Below are 19,828 nucleotides of genomic sequence, written 5' to 3' on the forward strand. Positions count from 1 at the left end.
CCTGTTGCCTTTCACAGGCTTTCCAAGGACACGGGACTCTGCATGCCATCCTGGAGCTGGGCTGATCCCTAGGACAAAATCCTGATCCCAAAAGCAAGGACACACTCTGTACTGAGGCAGGCAATTGCATCCTCTCCTGGTTCTCTCTGCCTTTATGCCAGGAGTTAATTGCTATGTGCAGGGGACCCAACTCAAACCCAGAGCATATAGGGAGCAGTGACAATCCATATGACCAGTATATAGGTCACTATACCATCGTGCAATTGAATCTACATCCCCAAGAAGCCCAGTGCATGGGCAGCTTTGCATCCCTGCCACAGCAGCAGGGCTCAGGGGTTCAGCCCTCCTTGGTGAGGAAGCATGCCCTGTCTTTGCACTGCCAACTGCGTTCAGGTCCAACATGCAGCAAGCCCGAGGGTGCCTGGGCCTGCTCAGCACGACTGCATTGCCCCAGCCCATAGCTCTAACTGTAAGGGATGTCTCTCTGCCGACAACAAACCTGGCAATGATCAAGCAACCAATGTAATGAGCAATGCCTGCATCTTTGCACTCACCTCCGTGTCTCTATCCATTCCTTGTAAAAGGTTAGATATGACAGGAAAGGTGAGAGAAGATGTCTTTTTGTGCTGTTCCTATGCACAGCTCCTAGCAGAGTTAATCACAGAAGCTCCTCAGCACCACAGTGAGACAAAGAACAGCATTTCTGGAGGAGTGAATGACGTGGGAGCAGCCCCAGTTTTGCCATGACAGGTTTCTACATCGCATTGCAAAGAGGATGAGTGTTCATACCAATTACAGCAGAACAGCACTGCAGGGGCTGGAAAGAGGCAAGCTCTGAATCCAGAGGCATGAACTCGAGTTTTGCTCTGCACTTTTGGGTGGGCAAGCTGGCCCTTGTTGGTCGTGGCGTGAAGACATCCCTGGTCCACCTGGGATAAGCATCACAGAGATACTGAGCGCTGGGATCCAAAGAGCTCCCAGTCCAACCAAGTAAGAGGGAGAAGCTATGTCTTGTTGTTTCCATCTTAAGCACATGATTCATAGAGACGCTGATTGACTTTCCCAAGGTCAGACACAGTGAAGAGGTGGTAGAGCTGGATTTGAGGCCTCACCTAGACCATCCTCTCTACAAAGATCTTCATGGGCATCTTCCTCTCTCTGGTTTCATGCAATTGTTGAAGACATCAGATGGGGCAAAAGAGAGAACAGCATGGCTAGCAACCCACAGGTGAAAAGGAAAAGTGGGAATTGCTACCACTTGCTTGCCTGGTGGGTTGTAGGTCGCTGGCTTGTAGCCATGGTCATTTGTAAGAGGAAGAATGGAGGGAGTTAGCGGAGTTTAGTACTAGAGGGGAGGAAGGATGTTAAAGGAGGCACTGCAAAGAAGGAATGAGGAAAGTCAGAAAAAGAGGACAAGGTCATCTATAACAGGACAGGGAGTTGCAGCCCCATCCAGTTTGATCCTCTCTTTTCTCCCCAGGCCAAGGGACCTTGCGGGTGCCAAGGACATAAGGGGTGTTCCCTACACGCTGCCCAAGACCGGGACAATGCCAGCCCAGCAACTTGGGTGACTGCCAAGAGGAGGGCACCCATAGAGGGCACCCATGGGTGACAGCCATGGAGGAGGGCAGGATGGAGAGCTGCACCCCACTGCCAAGCAGCCCGTGGTCACAGGCTCCGGATTGAAACTTTACATGGCTTGGTGCCAGCTTTAGGCTTTAGACGGAAATGCCCCCCAACTATAGCACAGACACACCAGCAGCTGATATTAGATCAGCAAGAATTAGCCTGTGCAGCCAAACTGAGGCATGTCCCCGGCTGCCGAAGGCGTGGGAGGGAACATACGCTGGATGCTGGCCAGGGCCTGCTGTCACTGAACAGAGCTCTGCATGTTTGGCATCGGCAGCATGGTGTTTTGCTGCTAGTTCTTGCCGGTGTCCTACATCCTACAAAGACCATAGAGGTCCTTCCCTGAGCTGCTCTGGTCAGAGCTGTTGCATCTCCTGCAAGGCTGCTTGTTTTCCCCCGGAAATTGCTCCAGGAGCACCGCGTTTCTGCAGGCAGCTGACATTTGCTGGGAAGTTCAGCACTGTGCAGAGGCACCAGCTCCCTCTCGTGGGTTTAGTCCAGCTCTCTGCACTGGAAGTGGTCCAGGATTTCCCAGAAAAGTGACTTTTTTTTTTTTCCCTCCCCATAATTCAGATTATTCATAAATGTGCTAGACACGGAAGTTTTGCAGGAATGTGTGAACTTCCATCATGGTCCCTTTTGATAATCACAACGAGAGGTTTGGAAATATCAGAACCTCCTTTTAGACAGTTTTGCCACCACATCTTTTTTGTCACTGAGGCTGGGACTCAAAGCAACTCATTTAGGCATGTAAAAATTAGTTCTCTCTGCTCTGGTCACCTTGGGCCTCTGGAGAGAGTTGAGTGTTTCCACTGGGTCCCTCGGCCCCTGTCTTTGATGCCTGATCTGGGATGGGTTGAATCACCCTGGAAGTGCTCAGCTCTCTGCCAGCTTGGGAGGAGGCAAGAGAGGCTGATAGAGACTGAGGCATCCAGTGTTTAGATGTGTCAAGTAAGGCCTTGGCGTGAGGTCCAGAAGGCCACGTCACATCATAAAGTTTGACAGCAAGCACGATTTATTCAGTCAAAAGTTCTTGGGTCCCCTTCCCTCTCTGCTTTGCATGAGCCATGACCAGTTTAGCTCCAAAGCGAGACTGGCTTTGCCTAACCCATCCCTCATGGACAGCATGGCTTTCCTACCCTCCCCCGGCAATCGCCTCCAGAGCAGCCCTACTTGCTCCTACTTTCTCATCTTCATCTCCCTCCCTGCATCAAGAGCATAGGACCTCTCACCCCATCCTCAGTAGATAAAGGGAAGAAAATATTCCTGCTTTCTTTGGAGCAGCCTTTTGAAATGTTAGAAAAGAGACCATGTCTCCTCAAATCTCTGCTTTACAGATTCAGTGCCCTCACATTTTTCCAGACCTCGAGCCATTGCTCAGCTCTGCATCAACTGTCCCCCTGCATGGGCTGTCCCCAGCCCCCCCCCCCCCCCCCCCCCAGGACCTGTCTGGGGTATGGCTGCTCACCTTTTGCAAGGCTTGACAGCTCCGGTCTGCTTCCAGCTGCCCTCCGAGCCCTTTTCCAGCCTTGCCCACACAAACAGCTTGATGCGGCACTAAATTTGTTGCGTGGGTTTGGCTGTTCGAGATCGTAAGCTGGTAGCGCTGATAACAGGGGGTAGGGTTGACAGCTGCACACAGCCAGTCTGACTGTCCTACAGCCAGGAGCAAGAGGAGCCACATCACAGCTTCCCCTTATACCTCTTTGACTAGTCCCTTAGGTATTTGATCTACTACTAATTTTCTGTAATCAGGCATTTACTATGCCATTTCTAATCAGTTCATTGCTTCATCCCTGCACTGTGTGTGCGTGCCAGCTCCAGCCACGGAAAGTACTCTGTGTTTGCTTTGCGCTGCCTGCAAGTGCCATGCTTGGACACTTCTTTTTTCCGTGGCCCTTTTCCCTGTGGCAGCACCCAGGCCGTGCACAGAGCTCTGTTAGCCCTTTGGGGAATGGCAGCCCTGCCTTGTGTTGGGGGGTTAATGTGCCTTTTCACTTCTTCCGTAGGCTCTGCTGCTATCAAGGCATCCCTGGACGAAGCTGGGGTTTTGTTTGTTTGGAGGTGGCATTATTCCTCCTTCGCAGTCATCCGATGGCTCCCCTGGGGTTCTCACCCCCAGCATTAAAACAATCCCATTACGTCAAAGGACAGCCAGCTGCCATCAACCCAGAGGAACGCCGCAGCTCCTGGGATGCACCAATGCCATTCCCAAAATGACAAGTCCTGGGCAGCCCACCTCCCATCACCACCACACCCCTGAATGGGGTCAGCGAAGCTCAGTGCAGGCTGCTGCAGTGGCAGTAACAGCTAGCTCTTTTCCATCTGGTGCACAACCCCTTTCTGCCCAAGGTATTCCATCTCTCTGTGGTCCTGATCAGCTCAAATTCCTGGTCAAAATCAGGGATTAGGAATTACATCCGCCTCTTCTTTCCCCTTGCACATCTCACACCTCTTGGAGAGGAGCAATTACTGCCAGAGCTGCCCCAGGAGCTTTTCACCCCCAGCTCCTCTACCGCAGGAGTCCTACAAAGGCCAGCTGAGCCAGATTTTGTTGCCCTTGAGCTGCAGGACCATTTGGAGAAGAGAAGTAACCCTTTCCTCTTTAACGGTGACCAGGATGATTTATTTCCCATTATATAAGCTGTGGTATGCAAGAAAGCTTTTCTGCAGCAAAAACAGACCAAACCAAACCCAAACAACCCATTTTACTTTAAAGAGGTAAAAAATACTTGACAACGCTTTGCTGCAAGCTGTGGGGGAGCTCTGCCTCTGCTCCTGCAGGATGTGTAAATCCAATGCAATGAAATATTAATTATTAGAGTCTATCCAACTGGGATTCCACAGAGCTTTCAGAGAGCTGAATAATTCTGGCACACAGGAAAAAACACACAACTCCTTTTTAGGTAAAAATATTGTAGGAGTAGTAAATTAGAGCTTTGGGGTATTAGGGGCAAGGGGGATCTGATTGCTTCAGGGAGAAAAATGCAGGTTCCTAAATAGCGTTTGAAAGACATTGCAGTTTAATGAAGAGGTAAAAGGAGATGGTTCCTCCTGGGGTGGCTTCTTCAGCATGAAGATGGGTCCTCGCAGCATGGCATAACTGTGAGAAGGAGGGGGGTAATAGGCCACTGGAAGGAAAGTAGAAGTTGATTAATAAAAGAGAGCCCACATCTCTGAAGTTTCCCATTATACTGCACTTCAGAAAGAAGCATTCATCCACAACAGCTATGGGCACAAGCCCAAAGCAGAAGGGCAGCACACAGCTCAAAGCCCCTTTTGTCCCCCTTGTTTACCAGGGCCTTGGCCTGATTTGAAGTGCTGCACAACACCGAGCGTCATCCCTTGGCTGAGGAACATTTTGCCCTTTTTGCAAGCCCAGAGGGCTGATTTTGAACTGGGTCCCAAAACAAAGCGGGGAGCCTGGGAAAAATGATGTGCTTCTGCATTTAGCAACTGGCATTTAGTGCTGTGCTGTGTGGCTGCTCTCAGAGCAGCCTGGGGCTCAGCTCGCCTGCATCACGTTTGTCCTTGCAATGGGCCATGCAACTGTTGTGGGCTGCAGATCTGCCCCGTTTCATTGGCACGGCAATGCCAGAGGGGCAGGGGGTATATAGGGGCAGGTAAAGCTGCAGGTGAGGGTGGAGGTGCGTGCTGCTGCGATATCTCCCAGCAGTACCTGCTGGGTCACTCGCCACCCAGACGGGGCTCATTCCTGCGGGAAAGAAGGGGACACCATCAGCACATCTGGTCTCGCTGCTGTTCGTGAAAAGCATGGCAGAGCTGACCCTGAAAGCACTCCCGGCAGCTCAGGCGAGCTGATGCATGGGTTTGGCAGCCAAGCCACAACCCCAGCTCAGATAAAAGCTCCTCCACCCTCTCAGTCGATCTGAGCCGAAACATTTCCATTCTCTTGCCGAAAAAAACTCCTCCAAAAAGTGATGTTTGGGAGGAGAAAGAGGCATTCAACAGCACATCTGACAAGGAAAAATCTCTGAGCCGGCTCAGCCTTCTTTCATTTTTAAGCTTCCTTTTACCCTCATTTATGTGCAACCTCTGGAAACTCCGGAAATTTGGCTTCTGTGAAATCCATGCTCTTCTCTTAAACAGCTCTCCACTGTCCCTGACCAGCTCAACTCCAATGCTGCAAATACTTTTCATTACCCTGAAGTTGCTTTTAGGGATATCTGAGGGATAAACGAGTGATTCTCTGGAAGAAACATTGCCAGGCAGCAGGTCCAGGGCAGTGCAAATCCTGGGTCAGGTCGCTCGGCTCAAACAGCAGCCACAAGTGATCGGGGCAAGACAAAAAGAAAAAAGGAGGGGGGCGTAACAAAATACAGCTGTTGCAAATGGAGTTGGGGACAATGACTGCAGAGAAAAATACATGCAGATAGGCATCATTTCTACAACATGTTACCGTAGGTGGAGCCAAGAGGAAGAGGCATGTGGTTGACATGTCTGACTGCTAATAGGGTGCTGGTACAGAGGAATGTCATCGTCCCCCACCTGGTGGTGACAGGATCCAGGAGTGGAGAGGCTGGATGGAGGGAGTGAGGGATGCAAGGGAAGAGTGCTGTGGATGGCACCCATTGCAAGCGCGGGGTTTTATACTCAGGACTGTCTTTTCCCTTCACCAGCAGCAACCCCATGAGTTTGCACCATTTCCCTTCTGAGCTGGCGCCGAGGGGCTACTGTCTCTGTCCCCTGAGCCTGGGGAGCTGCTGCAATGTTGAGACCCACCGGCTTTGTGGCTCCCAGTTGCCCCATGACTCCATGCAGGTCCCTGGGCCATGGGCCCTTCCTACGCTCCCTGACAGCCCTTCAAAGCCTCACGGTGCTCTTCCACCCAAGCCCCTGTGCTGGGGACGCTGAGTGGATGGGCTTGATTTCCCCTTGCTCTTCCCAACCTGCCAGCAACAAGAAAAGTCTCTGGGAAAGGAAAGGAAATGCTTCCTCTGGAGATTTACCATTCTCTTAAGGAGAGCCCAGCCAAGGGAAGAGGCAAGATTGTGGGAGAAACCCCTCTAGAGATCTGTGTGACATATAGAGGCAGTATTCACATCTTCTGGGCTGCAGAGGACATAACAAGGCAGCTTCTCACTCAAGCTGCAAAGGGTGGCAGAGCTCAAGCATGAAAAGCAAGTGAGAAACTGCTTCCTCACAGGTTAGGAGGCAACACCGAGCAGGAGGTTATGATCATGGTACTTTATCTACTCTGCAGTGCATTCGGTGTCCATACCCTCCTGAGAGCATCTGGCTATGCTCTTCAGACCTTCAGGACCCCCTTTCTCTCACCATCTCTGAGCAGCTGAAGGACACTGGCACAGGATCTCCCATCACCTCACTGCCGAGCCAGCTTGGGTCCTGGGCAGGCATTCAGATTGCATAAGAAAGTCTGGCAGCAAGAAGAGGTGTAGGAGGCCAGGCCCAGGCTGAAGTTGTGGTGTGGACAGGTCTCAGAGCACTTCTTGGTGATCCTCTTCCACAAACTCAAAAATCCTTGCCCAAAGAAGAAGGGAGAGAGCAGTGTTAGTGCCAAGGGTTTGCCATGTGCTCCTAGATCTCATATAGGAGGGAGATGGGCTGATGGGTCTCGCTGTCACTCCCAGAGCCCTGAGGACCAGCATGGCCAATGACACCCAGCCCAGTCCCATCATGTTCCAGTAATTACTGGTGACCAGCTTCACAAGCCGTTCAATAACCCTGCCAGGCATTTGGTGCCGCCTAGGATGGCCCCTTATATTCAGGCTTTCTTAGGCATACTATGGCATCTTGGAAGCAATTTTCATACCTACATTGAAAGCACATCTCCAGGCTTCTCTCTAAGAAGCAAGTAGCTTTATTCCCTTCTGTTTCCCTCTAGACCATCTCATCCACCTCAACTATCTTATTCTTTTCATCTCCCTGTCTGACCAAGGTCCCGATTTCTTTATCTTTCTCTGAACTCTCAGTGTCCCCTATCTTTTCCATGCAGGCATGAAGCAAAAGCTAAAGCAGAAGCTCTTAATGTGTGTTTGGGAGGTGGATTTCAAACCCTGCAAACTTCAGTGCTGCCAGTCCAGACCAGCAAGGGTTTCACCTCCCAAACATGCTTCCCTCATGACTCCTTGACCTATCTACCCACAAAAATCAACCATAAAAATCCATGCAAAACCCCCATTTCACATTCCTGAGCCCCTGTCAAAGGATACCAGGACGTACCAATTCCTACAGAGGCCACATTCGTCACACAGTACTCATCCTTGTCCGAGCACTTCACGGCCTTCAGACATCTCCAGTTGCTTTGCTCCCACTCGCAGGTGTAGCACCACAGGGTGTTTGCTGCAGGAGGAAACACAGGATATGGAAGATGGAGACAAAATGCTGCCATTCCAGATAGCAAAATTCTTTCTTCTCAGACTTTTGGATGTCATAGGTGTGGGTCGGCTGAACACGATGGGGTTGCAAGACCCAGTCCTAACCAACTCTGCTCTCTGTACACCTGCACGCTTACACCCAACGTGTGCACTGGCATGCACATCTGTGCACACACGTGTGGATGTTGCAACTCTGCCCCTCCTGCCCTGCACTCAAAATAAAACATGATGGCCCAAGGGCACAGGGTTTGGCGTGATGTCGGCAGCAGAGAAGGGCAGGGTCTGCTATAGAAGTCTACAAGGATGTCCAGAGGTCTGGGTTCACCCTCTCTGGTTTCAGGCATTTGCTCACAGCGCAGCTGTCTGAGGTTTTTCTCTACAGTCAATAGGGACAGATGAAGAAAACCGTCTACTGGAGACACTATAAAATAGACTGTAGCCTAATCAGGCAGTAAGCGCTGAGAGTCAAATATGATTAATTGGGACCTCCATAGCTGACCCAAAGCCTAGAGGAGTCAGTCTCCCCGGGCTGCCTCTTTGGGTGAGACGTCAGAGCCCTCAAACATATGTCCATAACCTGGGTTAAAACACTGGTGAGAAGAAGGGCTTTTAACTCTTAGCTGTGTGAATTCAGTCCTAAACCTTGTGGAGTTTGTTTTTACGGCCTAGGTTATTTAAGCCAGGTTAACACGCTCTTGGTTTTGGCACGGAAGACAGTCTTGCTGTCCCTCAGGCCTTGTTAACACTTGGAAATTTATCAGGATTGCTACTTTGGAAAGTGAACAAAGCTAAATAGCAGAAAGGTATTCTTAGGATACAGTGAGACAGAAATAACTATTCCAGAAAACTATTTTTTTGCACCAGCTAATATGGCAACTTTCCAAGTGGAGGAAAATCCTGTTCCTCTTTATAAAATGAGGATAACATTTATTCTCTCTAGCTCCTTATCTGTCTTGTCTGTAGAGGCTATAAGATCATATACTTCTGCAGGGCTCTGATTTAATTTGCAGTCTCTCTGTGAAATATAATACATAGTCTATAATATAAATAATATGCAAATATATATCCCACTCTGTATCCCAGCACAAGACTGCTTAAACATATAGCCTGCACCCAACCTTCCTCTAATTCCCCAGCTTGGACTGAAATCACCAAGCCGGTAAGGCCTCCCAAGTGGGTCAAAATCCAGGGCATTCACCACGGAGCAGCACATGGGTGTTTTCCAAGGCCAGCCATTGTAGGTCTGATCCTGCCCAGCTGATGCTGGTGAAAAAGGTGTCACCAACTTCAGCAAGAGCCAAGCACAAAGAGTTGTTGACAAAGAGGGCTACTATAGCTTGAAGCACTTCTCCATAAGAGCTTTAGAAATAAGTGCAGCTTTGCCTCATCTGAACAGACAAACCCACTAGAAAGTCTCTTAACAAAGATAGAAAGGCAGCAACAGCTTCCTCTTTTCTGTCTCCCTTTTGTATAAATCCAGTTGCACACGAGTTCATAGGGAAATTTGCCCCGTAAAAAAACCCTTCACCCACCAAGGCTGAGCCCACACATGGGAAGCCCAAGGAGGAGCACTGTGTCCTGCAGCAGCACTGTTGCAAGTGCTCAGGCAGCCTCTTCCGCACTTGCCTTTCCTTCCATAGCTACGATGCCTCCTTGATTCTCCAGCACACAGCTATTCCTTGGCTAGCAGCGAACCCGTGATGCCTCACCTTGCTCTGCACATAGGACCAAAGACAGCAGGACAATGAGGGAGACCTTCATCTTCTCTCATTCATCTCAGCAGCCCAGGAAAAGCACCCTCCTCTGTGGACAGGATATATATCTTCTCCACGCAAGTGATTATGAAGACAACAATTTTGAAAGAGTGGGCCGTCCATGGACTATGATTATGTGTTATTTGACAGGAAAGGAATGCATGTGGGTTGTTTTCTTACCTCAGTGTTGCCTTCAGGCTGGTCTGATGGGTCAAGAGAAGAGTGAAAGCACTAAGGCAATTTATTCCATTTGTTGCTTTTAATACGTTAATCTCTCTATGGTCAGACTAGCAGTACTACTGATGTCTGGGGGGGGCAGGTTGTGCTGTTTAGTTCCAATTTGATCATCACATCTGTGGCCAGGTAGTTCAGTGAAAGTATCTACTCAAAGCAAAATGATCATAAATTAATGGCTCCTTCTGTATGGATTATTGTAAAGTGCCTTTCCAGGGTTAGACCCTGAAAATTTCCAGTATCCACATTCAGGAGAGATCTAGCTGTATGTTCATGGCTGGCAGTATAAACAGGAAATGTTTTACAATTTCCTGTTTGCCTATAGAAGCTCCTGCTAACCTATAAAATCCTAAATGCTTTGCATCCTTGTTTTGAGCGCAGCTGCAGGAAGAGACCAATGACTTTGGGAACCCATCTGGACAAGCTCCTGGGCAACATGCTCTAGGTAACCCTACTTGAGCAGGAGGAGTTGGACTAGATGAGATCCAGATGTCCCTTCCAACCTCAACCATTCTGCGATTCTGTGCAATTCAAATGCGGGACCCTGGACACTGCAGTCTGGTTTCCAGCTTTGCAATAGGTTTCCTTTGGCCATTTGAGCAAATGGTAAAAGTGCCTGTCTTCTACATGAAGCATAAGATTCAAAGTCCTGCTAGATACCCACCAGATATAATGTTCTGAGCCTTCATGGTTTCCCTGCATGTTGTCAGTTTGGGTGGAGCTGGATGGGAAATTTCAGCCCTTCTGGAGCCTCTGTTCGACTGCCTGTCTCACTTCTGCTTCCTAGGAAAGATCTACCAGGAACTTTGGTGCTGGGAATCAGCAGATGGCTCGATGAGTCACCACCTGCTCGACCACCAAAGAGCAGCGAGGAGGAAGCAGGAGCAGCCACTTTGTGTAAAGCCTCCCGGTCAGTCTGCATCTGTTCACCCCTCACTTCCCCACCCCTTGGTCTAGAGGAAAGAGAACGGGGACCCAGCTGTAGTTACCCACCCTTTGGTTTAAGAGATGGCTTTATAGAAGCAGAAGATACAGAAGCTCAGAGAGTGTGTGGAAGAGAGAGCTTGGACAGATGAAGGGAGGGCAGAAATGACTGAGGGCCAATATTAATTTCCGGGCAGAAGAACAGTCAGACAAGTGAAGTCCCTGAAGGAGGGGTCATGCTCATCACAGACATTTAGGAGACTTGATGGGATTAATCATTGCTCAACACAGTGAAGGCATGGGCAAAGGAAGTTCAAAGGGACACCAAACCGCACATTATCTTCCTTTTAAGAAAAAAAAAAAAAAAAAAAAGAGGAGGAGTTGTTGGGGATGTGCAGGGTTGGTTAATTTCCAGATATTTTTGAGGTTCCTGACTCTAAACCACTGGGGCTGGCAATACTGCAGATGTGAAGCAGGATTAACAGGATGATGAAGTCAGCCCTGATAACCCTGTGAGCACTCACTGTTCTTCTCCAGTGGACATATATCTTCTGGGCGTGGAGAGGATAAGCCACATCACTCGCCCAACAGATGCCAGAGTGGATGCCAGAGAAGGTGTGTCAGTCATCCAAGATGTCGCAAGGCAACAACCGAAGGCTAGATCCACTCCAAGAAATAGGGATTGTCCAGCATGAATCACTGTGAGGTGTCCTCCTGCAGGGATGACTCTTCAGGAGGCTCCGGAAATCAATCTAGGAGCCATGGCTGGAATGTCACTCAACAGCAGGAGCACCCTGGCAAAGGTCTGCACTAATAAAGAAACAGTTTGATTTAATGAGATTTGACTCTTAGTCTGTTTTTTGCAGAAAGAGAAAAAATAATTGCTGCTATTTAATGTGACTATTGAGAGAACAAGGGACATTCTTGTATTTGGCTTGTTTGTTTTTACATGGAAATGTCTATGTCTCAGTTTATCCTATCACTTCTGTACAGCAACCTAGGAATGACGGAGGGAGTATTTCCTCTCTAACACAGAGCTGGAGAGGAGTCACCTAGGCTGGGGATTCAAATCCACCCTGCACTAGCAGGAAGAGAGGCTACAAGGCCACGGGAAGTGGTCCACAGCTGGTCTGCTGGCATAAGTGGTGTGGTGGACAAGCATGATGAGAGGAGCGCACAACTGGGCACCTGGCATTTGAGGGTTGCTGGTAGCCCACTGGGACAGAGAGCAGGGAAGTCACAAGCCCAGCCTCAGGTATGCCTGATGAGTACGTGTGAGGTATAAGACTGCCAGTGCATTGCTGGCTTTTCCTCAGAGACATATGGGAGACTGAAGATGGCAGTTTCTCCTGGGTAGCTGACACAGGAAAGCGGCATGACTGCAGCATGGGAAAGATATATAATGAGACCAGAAATCAATGAATAGAAGTCAGCCATGGAGCTGCTCATCTGCCATCTCCTGGAAGAATCATATTAGGGCCTTCTACAAAAAGACCTAGGGAAAAAGGCCCACAAGTGGAACCACAGCTGTGAGGAGCAACAGAAATATTGTGTCTTGGTCTCGTGGAAGCTCTTCCTTTTAGTTGGGACCTTTGCTATGATGCAGAACCAGCAGCAAGCCTTGCCTCCGTGTTGCAAGCCTGGATTCTGTCTTTCAGCCCTCTCCAGCTGTTTGAACCCTACACAGGTGCTGAAGACTGTTTTCATTTTGCATGTGTTGAACACAGTGCTGGGACTCTGAGCAAAAATGACAAGGAAGTCATCTGCCCTAAAGTCTTTAACCGTTCAGCCTCCCTGTACTCAGAGCATGAGCTCTGCCAAGCCCTCATCACTTCTTGGGTGGCATCTCAGAAGATTATCAGTCATTTCCATCTATCCCAGAGTCCTGTCAAACTGTACAGATTGCTCTTTCCCACCCATTTGCTATTACACACAGGAGCTGGGGCTGCAGAAAGGAAGAGGTGTTGTCACTGACTTGGACCAGGGATGGGGATGGAGGCACCTGGCTCTCAAGGGAGGGGGTCTGGGAAAGGGTCATTTGGCAGTTGGCCTGAGAGTAACAAACTGCCTCTCAGTACAAGGTATGATTGTGCCACCAGGGACTTTTCTGCCCTAAATAAAGCATGTTGAAGTAACTGGAGGAGCTCTCTTCATCTTGTTCCCCATCCCTCCCTTTAGATGGGGTTGTGGAGGAAGAAGATGCCATGCAAACTTGGTGCCACTTTTTACTTTTGGCTGAGAGGTAGATAGTTTGGAGCATGCATTGCCCTGGATGGAGAAGAGGCAGCTGTGTACATTAAACTAGCTGGAGCTTTCACTCACCTCTGGGGAGGGGGCATGCTCCAGTTCTTCTCACCCTTGGGGCCAATGACAGTGGCTGAATAGTGATTTTTTTCCTTCTTGCTCTTTCCCTTCATCTTCCTCCTTCTCCCTGCAGATTTACTCGTGCTTGGTCCTGCAAGGTTGCTCAACGTATCTCTCCTGGTTGTGACCTCCACTGCATCAGGACACCGAGGTGGGTTGTCACCACTACCCACCTGACGCAGAGCTCTCCCCATCTCAGACCTCCCCAGATGTTTAAGTGCTGAACTCCCAGGGAAGCCAAGGGGAGCTCAGAGCTAAACCCACACCCACATTTACTACAAACTGGTATGTGCTTAAACACTTCGTGTGGCAAATCTCTGAAGGACTCCGATGTCTTGGCCTGTGGCTGCTCCAGCTCCAGCTCCCACATACTCCCCCTTCCCAGGCACTGTAAAGGAGGCCAGGTACTCACAGTGGGAGTCTTGCCATGGGGAGAGATACGAGGGTTCAACAACACAGCACAGGCAGCCTGGGGTCAGCTTGCATCAAGGTGCTGAAATCCTTCTGAGAGCTTGCGCTTTACCTCTTTCTCTTCGAAGCAGGGCAGGAAAATGGTTCCCCAGGGGCATACCAGGTCTCTTTACCAGCCCTATGTATGTTTAATTTACTAATATGCCTTCCCCATAATGTTTCAGTCCCTGTCAGGATCAGTGTATAGAGAGTATGCAAGAAAAATCCCATGGGATATGCAAATTCATTATTTTTCATATCCTGTTTTCCGCCTGGTTGAAATGGAAAGACACACGCTCTGATTTGGGGCCGGGGCACAACCTCCTCTTACTCACCTTCCGTTGTTTAGGTCTCGGTGTAATTGCATGGACAATGTGACCACACTGCTCACAAAACCCCAGCTCTGCCGTGAGTCAGCACTCATCTGAAGTTTCCAAGATGTTTATCATTTACTCTTTTTTTTTTTTTTTTTAGTGGTTCCAGGGCCCTTTTCTATTAGAAGTTATGCAAAGAATAAAGGAGTGATCTCTTCATCGAGCTCAAGCTAGGTTCACACCGGCCTGTCCACAGGCAATGGGTGCTATTCAGCTGGGCCTCAGATGCCTCCAGCCTCAGAGACATGGAAGCAAACACAGAGAAGCATCTTTGGGCATGCAGAAGATGTTCAGCTCCTCCTGGTGACAGATGGGCAAAACCACCACAGATACTGGGGGCTAGGATGGGCTATGAAGCTTACACAGGTTATTTGGCAGGGACCTCCATTTCCAGGGCATCACAGCCCAGTCCATAGAAATGACCTGGTAATGCTGACCAGCACCACAGCCCCCAGCACCAAGAAGCAAGGTCTCGTGCTGGGTGCCTCACTGTGATTGCAGTAGTCATCAGGGCAGCATTCATAAAAGCTTTCCCACTGATAGAACTTTGGGAATTCTTTGCTCTGAAAATGCATTGTTTGCTGATGGAATTTCTCTGAATACCACCTGGATCAAAGAAAAGACAAACGACAATGGCCCGTGCTACTGAATCTTCCACTCATGGGCAAATCTTGACATCACTATGTCGTCAGTAAGAAGTATGTGAGACCACCCAAGTCTGTAAGGGTTATGGTGCTCATTTGCCTCACCATTCAGGCAAAGCACTAGGAATTAGTTGGGCTTGACCTGTGACAGAGCATTACTGAGGCCTCCAAAGCCCCAGTGAATTGCAATGTTTTAGACTCCTGCGCACTGGAGCAGAAAGGGGAAGAGGACACTGAGAGCGGTCTGGGGCCGAGACACGTGGGAGCATTGGGCATCAAGGTGGTGAGCCCACAGCCCAGGCAGGTCATGGCAGTGAGACTCACCCTCGCTAGCCATCAGAGCTACAGTCTGCCAGAACTTCTCATTATTGACAGAATCGCAGCAGTCAAGCACTGGTTGATGCTAGTCTGGTCCATGCAGGTGTAGCACTTCAGCGAGCTGTCTATGGGAGGGAACTGCAGCCTATTTGCATGAGGTCAAACCAAGAAACCCCTTCCCAACTGGAGCTGTTCTCATTCTCATATAGGTCACAGAACACCAAGATAGACATTGAGGATTTGGCTGAGCAGTTCCACCCCTTCTACTGTTCCATGCCCAAAACTGCTCAACACACTTCCCTGTAGGAAAATCCTCCTTCTATGTGAGGTCTTGGGGCAGCAGGTACTTTCTATGGACACTGATATTCTTCCACCCATTACAGCATTTGGCAAATGACCACAGGGCCAAAGCAACAGTGAAGGTTGTATTTAATTTTCAGCTCAGAGCTCAATTCTGCCAGCCAAGAAGTCTTCCATTAGATGCAAATCTCAGTCTGGGATTGGATTTTCCGAGACAACATGAAGGGCTTTTTCTGGTGATGCCTTGTGAGAACAGGAGAAATGACCTATTTTAGCTTGCTCTGTGGGAAGTTCAAGGCTGAAGAGTGTCTGCAATGCAAGTCCTGTGGGAGCAGGCTACTGCTGTGACAGAGCGAAGGAGAGGCCAAGCTGACAAGTAGAGTAGCTCTTTAAACGGCTGGTGAATTCTCCAAGGCTACCGGGCTTGCAAGTTACAAGCATGGCTTCTTCCCAGAAACACCAGCTCCTTCCACCCCAGCCCAGCCTTTGAAGTAACCCTGGCCAGCTCACCTAGGTCTGTGCCCAGGACAGCAGCCAGGCACACCATCAGGAGAGCCCTCTTCTCGGTTTGCTCTTCTCTGCCTGCACAGCATCAAACCAGTAGAGTCCCAGCAGGAAGGGCAGCCAACATGAAGGCTGGTTCCAGCTGATCCGACTCAGCCACTCTAGTGACATGTTGCACGCTGTGCAAAGCCCAGACCGGAGGGCTCGTGTGTGCTTCCAGCACCAGAGCCTTGCAGGAGTCCAGCACACGCCACTGCCGTTGCAGTTTTGTGCACTGCCTTTGCCCAGGCACGTCTTGCTCAATATTTCAAAACGAACCAAAAGGAAAGCAGCAGCTACTGATAGCAGCTACTGCAGCAGCTGCTCCTTTTTGAAGCAAGGCAGGAGACAAAAGGTGGGCAGGACGCGGTGACCAGCCAAGGAGGAAGCAAGGCTGCCAGAGAGGGGACAGGGCCTCTCAGAGTTGCACACTGCATGAGGTCCATCCAACCTGGAGGAGAAAAAGGGAGATGTGCACTGGTCCCAGCAAGGGGCAACTAGTCTTTGAGTCCTGGGACACATGCTGCATCCAAACCCAGTGCCTACCTTCCCTCCACTTCATTTGCCCAGTCTGAGTCGAGGCTCATGCCCCAAATCCATTTCCTTCGTAAGCAAACAACACAACCCATTCCCAGCTTTCCAAGGAGCCGTGTCCACAGTCCTCAGCTCTCCCCATGCACACATCCAGAGCCATTTTGTTCTCTCCAGTCTGCCCAGCTGGAGCCTTAGGTTACTGCTGGGCCACCAGGAAACCTTGTTCCACCTGCGGCCGTGTGGATTTCCCTTCAGTGACGTGGCCCAAGTGCTGCCATACCCGGTCTATTACAACAGCTCTGAGCTCAGCGTGCTACCGGTAGGTCAGGGAGACCAAAAGAAATGGGAAAAAAACAGAAGAAATGTGCTGTGCTACTCCTACAATCTGTTAGTGCTTAAAAATCTTATTTTACAGGCAAAGAGGAAGCACGCTATATATATATATATATATGCATGTATAGATAGAGTAGCAACGTGACATATTGTGTATGTGCTTGGCTAGATATATGAAGCCAAGAATTTATTATTAGTATAATTGAAACTTTAACAGTCTAATCCAAGAATCATTACTAATCCAAATGTAATTATTATAGGAAAAGAAAAATCACTTCAATACAGAAATAGAGTTAAAATTGTTACTCGCACACTTCTTAGGCTCTGCCCCTTTTCTGGATGTTATGCTGACCCCTCCTCCAGGTCCTGAGGTTGGTGGTTTCAATCCGGTGTGTTTCGGGGTTGTCACAGCAAGTCGTCAGCACACGGAGTCCGTCGCCAGGAGGAATATGATGTTCATGTTGATGGCTTCTTCTTTTATATGTCTGCTAACATAATTTTATGCCTTTGCTCTTTCTTCATGGTCTGCAAGTCCACCTCACATCTGAATTTACTGCATATGGTACCTTTTATGAATGTTAGATACTACTACTTTTTTCTATTATCCCTAAAATCAGTTTTGTCCAGACCAGGTCTGCATTTCTTTAACTGACCATTGGTGAGGTGTTTCTAGCCATGGGTTCTCCGGTGCCAGCCTGTGCCCCATTTCTTATCACCCCGTGTTGCCACTCCTCCATGCCACGTTCTGTGTCTCCGCTTCTTAAGGTCTCTGCTATCACACCAGGCCTGTATTTCTCTACACTACACTATTGCGTTAGTCATAAACATCTTATTCTACACAGAATGACCTTTTGTGTTTGTTATTGCTATCTATATAAATCTATAGTTATGCCATACAGAGACAGACAAAAGTATAACAAATTAGCCATGACCACGCGGTCAATTAGCAAAATTGCTCTTACAGATAAACAAAGTAAAACAAAGCTGCAGATAGGTGAGTAAAAGTTCAGTCAGAGCAAACCTGACAAACCAGAGTCCCGAGGCCTTGCAAATGCAGTACAAAGCTCACGGCCCATTACTGGCAATGGCGATGCTGTACTAAAGGGCTACAGGGTAACAAACCATCTTGCCTTAGACTCTCAAATGGAAAAAATAGATAGAGCTATTTTCTGTGTTTTTTTATAAAATATCAGTTTATCATTTTTTCCAGTACACAGGAAGGCACAATGAGGTCAACCAATACTACCACATGTAGAAGCTCTTAAAATATGGCAATATAAAAATGGAAAAAAAGAAAAAAAGGATAATTTATTTGCACAGCTGGGGAGTCAGGAGTTGTGAAGCCATAGTCCAGGCCCACTGCCTGCTATAGAGTCCATGCTGAGAGGCCTGCCTGACTTGCTTGAGGGAAGATGGAACTAAATCAAACAAATAAATAAGTATAATAAAGGAGAACAGCATGAGAGCAGCCCTGATGAATCACAGCCCATTACAACACAAACCACATGTTGGAGTGCAAAAATGCTCAGCTCAGTCCTGGCATTGCCAGGGCCCCATTGCATGCTTGCCTGGCACATGTCGCTATGCCAGGGATGGGGTTGGGTGGTACCAGGCTGGTGACCCGCCATGAAAGACCTGGGGATGCAGCAGAAAGCTGGATGAGAAAGGAGATTCTAGGTGTCCCACACAGGATCCTAAGGAAAAATGGAAGAAGCCTAATAAAAAAAGTGGGATTGTGCAATGTGCCTTGGCTTATGCTTTTGAGAGATACAGTCACTGGGTCTGGAGACTCATGAGCCAGGACCTATCCAACTCTCTGATAAAGGGAGCCAATTTTTAATTCGGTAGCCTCACAGCCCTTGCCCACACTCATGAACCAAGTCTGTGAGCTAGCCTAACATCACTGCCGGTGGCAGGCATAGGAACTGAGGGAAGATCGCATGGGTCCTGTCCTCCACCTCTTCTTGCCACCTTCAGGTCTCACCCCTGGGACAAACCGATGGCCTGGAAAGGTAGCCAGCAAAGCTCCTGGTGAACTGTGACTAGGGAGCAGGTTAGTGTTAGCCTTGTTCTTTCTAGGCTTAGGTATGAGTCCCTGCTTCCTTACAGACATCTCGTATCACCACAGGCATTGCCTCAGTCTCAGGTCGGCACCGGCTCTGCAAGGCAAGGAGAGGGATGTGAAGCGTTCAGAGGCTGTGAAATGGGGATGGTGCTGGGTCTAAGGATGGGGACGGGACAGGGGGTGGCGGTGATTTAACCCACTGAGGTTCTGCCTTCTGCAAAAGGGGTTTTTGCACCACTGGGAATAAACTGTGTGAGTCAGGAAATGTTTCTGCCTGGGGGACTACAATGAAGGAAATATGAGCCCTAACTAAAACCAGTTGCAACAATTGCCACCCAGTTCTCTTTCTCTTTGGCAATCCAAGCCTTCAGGAGTTGAAGAGTTCGGCTGTAGCTTGAGAAATAGATGGAAGAGATTATGTAAAACAGCTTAAAAAACAAAGAGCTCACTCATGTATAGATGACATTGGGGAAGGGATCAGAGTTCCTTGTCTGACCCACCTTCCCGGCAGGTAAGTAGCCTGCCCAATGTGCAAGAGTAATGTTTGTCTGCAATCCACAGAGCTAGAAATACAACATTTTTCAGAATTGCATGAGCTCTGTCCTTCTCCATCCATCCGTTGCAGACCTGCTGCAACACACAGCAACCCCAGGAAGCTTCCTTGGTTCTGCACAGAGGACAGCCCAGAGATCCCTCACCCCGGCACGCTTTTCACAGAATCACAGAACTGTTGAGGTTGGCAAGGACCTCAGGAGGTCATCTGGTCCAACACCCATGCTCAGAGCAGGGTCAGCAGGAACAGGTTACACAGGACTCTGTGAGTGTGGTTGGGTTTTGAATATCTCCAAGGGTGGAGACTCCACAGCCTCTCTGGGCAACCTGTTCCCATGTTCAGCCAACCTCACAATGAAGAAGCATTTTTTCATGTTCAGATGGAATCTTCCATATTTCAATTTGTGCCCATTGCATCTTGTCCTGTTACCGAGCTACCGACTACTAAGAG

General features: G+C 49.0%; 1 protein-coding gene across 1 annotated transcript; it reads right to left on the reverse strand.

Annotated features, from left to right (window-relative positions):
* Positions 1-4,440: 4,440 nt before the first annotated feature.
* Positions 4,441-9,802, reverse strand: LOC135327368 (lymphocyte antigen 6E-like). The gene is made up of 4 exons (XM_064505490.1): positions 9,698-9,802; positions 7,834-7,953; positions 6,928-7,131; positions 4,441-4,760 (listed from the first exon to the last, which is right to left on the reverse strand). Exons 1-3 carry the CDS (start codon positions 9,747-9,749, stop codon positions 6,974-6,976), a joined length of 330 nt encoding a protein of 109 aa, XP_064361560.1. The 5' UTR covers positions 9,750-9,802; the 3' UTR covers positions 4,441-4,760; positions 6,928-6,973.
* Positions 9,803-19,828: the final 10,026 nt, after the last annotated feature.

This window comes from Dromaius novaehollandiae, chromosome 2 (genome assembly GCF_036370855.1).
Source record: "Dromaius novaehollandiae isolate bDroNov1 chromosome 2, bDroNov1.hap1, whole genome shotgun sequence".
NCBI classification, from domain to species: domain Eukaryota; kingdom Metazoa; phylum Chordata; class Aves; order Casuariiformes; family Dromaiidae; genus Dromaius; species Dromaius novaehollandiae.

Bases quoted from the DNA above. Each gene is read 5' to 3' on its own strand.
- LOC135327368 (XM_064505490.1), bottom strand. From the start codon at position 9,749: ATGAAGGTCTCCCTCATTGTCCTGCTGTCTTTGGTCCTATGTGCAGAG. The intron at 7,954-9,697 runs GTGAGGCATCAC...TTCCTCCTGCAG, and splicing joins GGTCCTATGTGCAGAGCAAG to CAAACACCCTGTGGTGCTAC. The intron at 7,132-7,833 runs GTACGTCCTGGT...TCTTTGGGCAAG, and splicing joins TGTGGCCTCTGTAGGAATTG to GATTTTTGAGTTTGTGGAAG.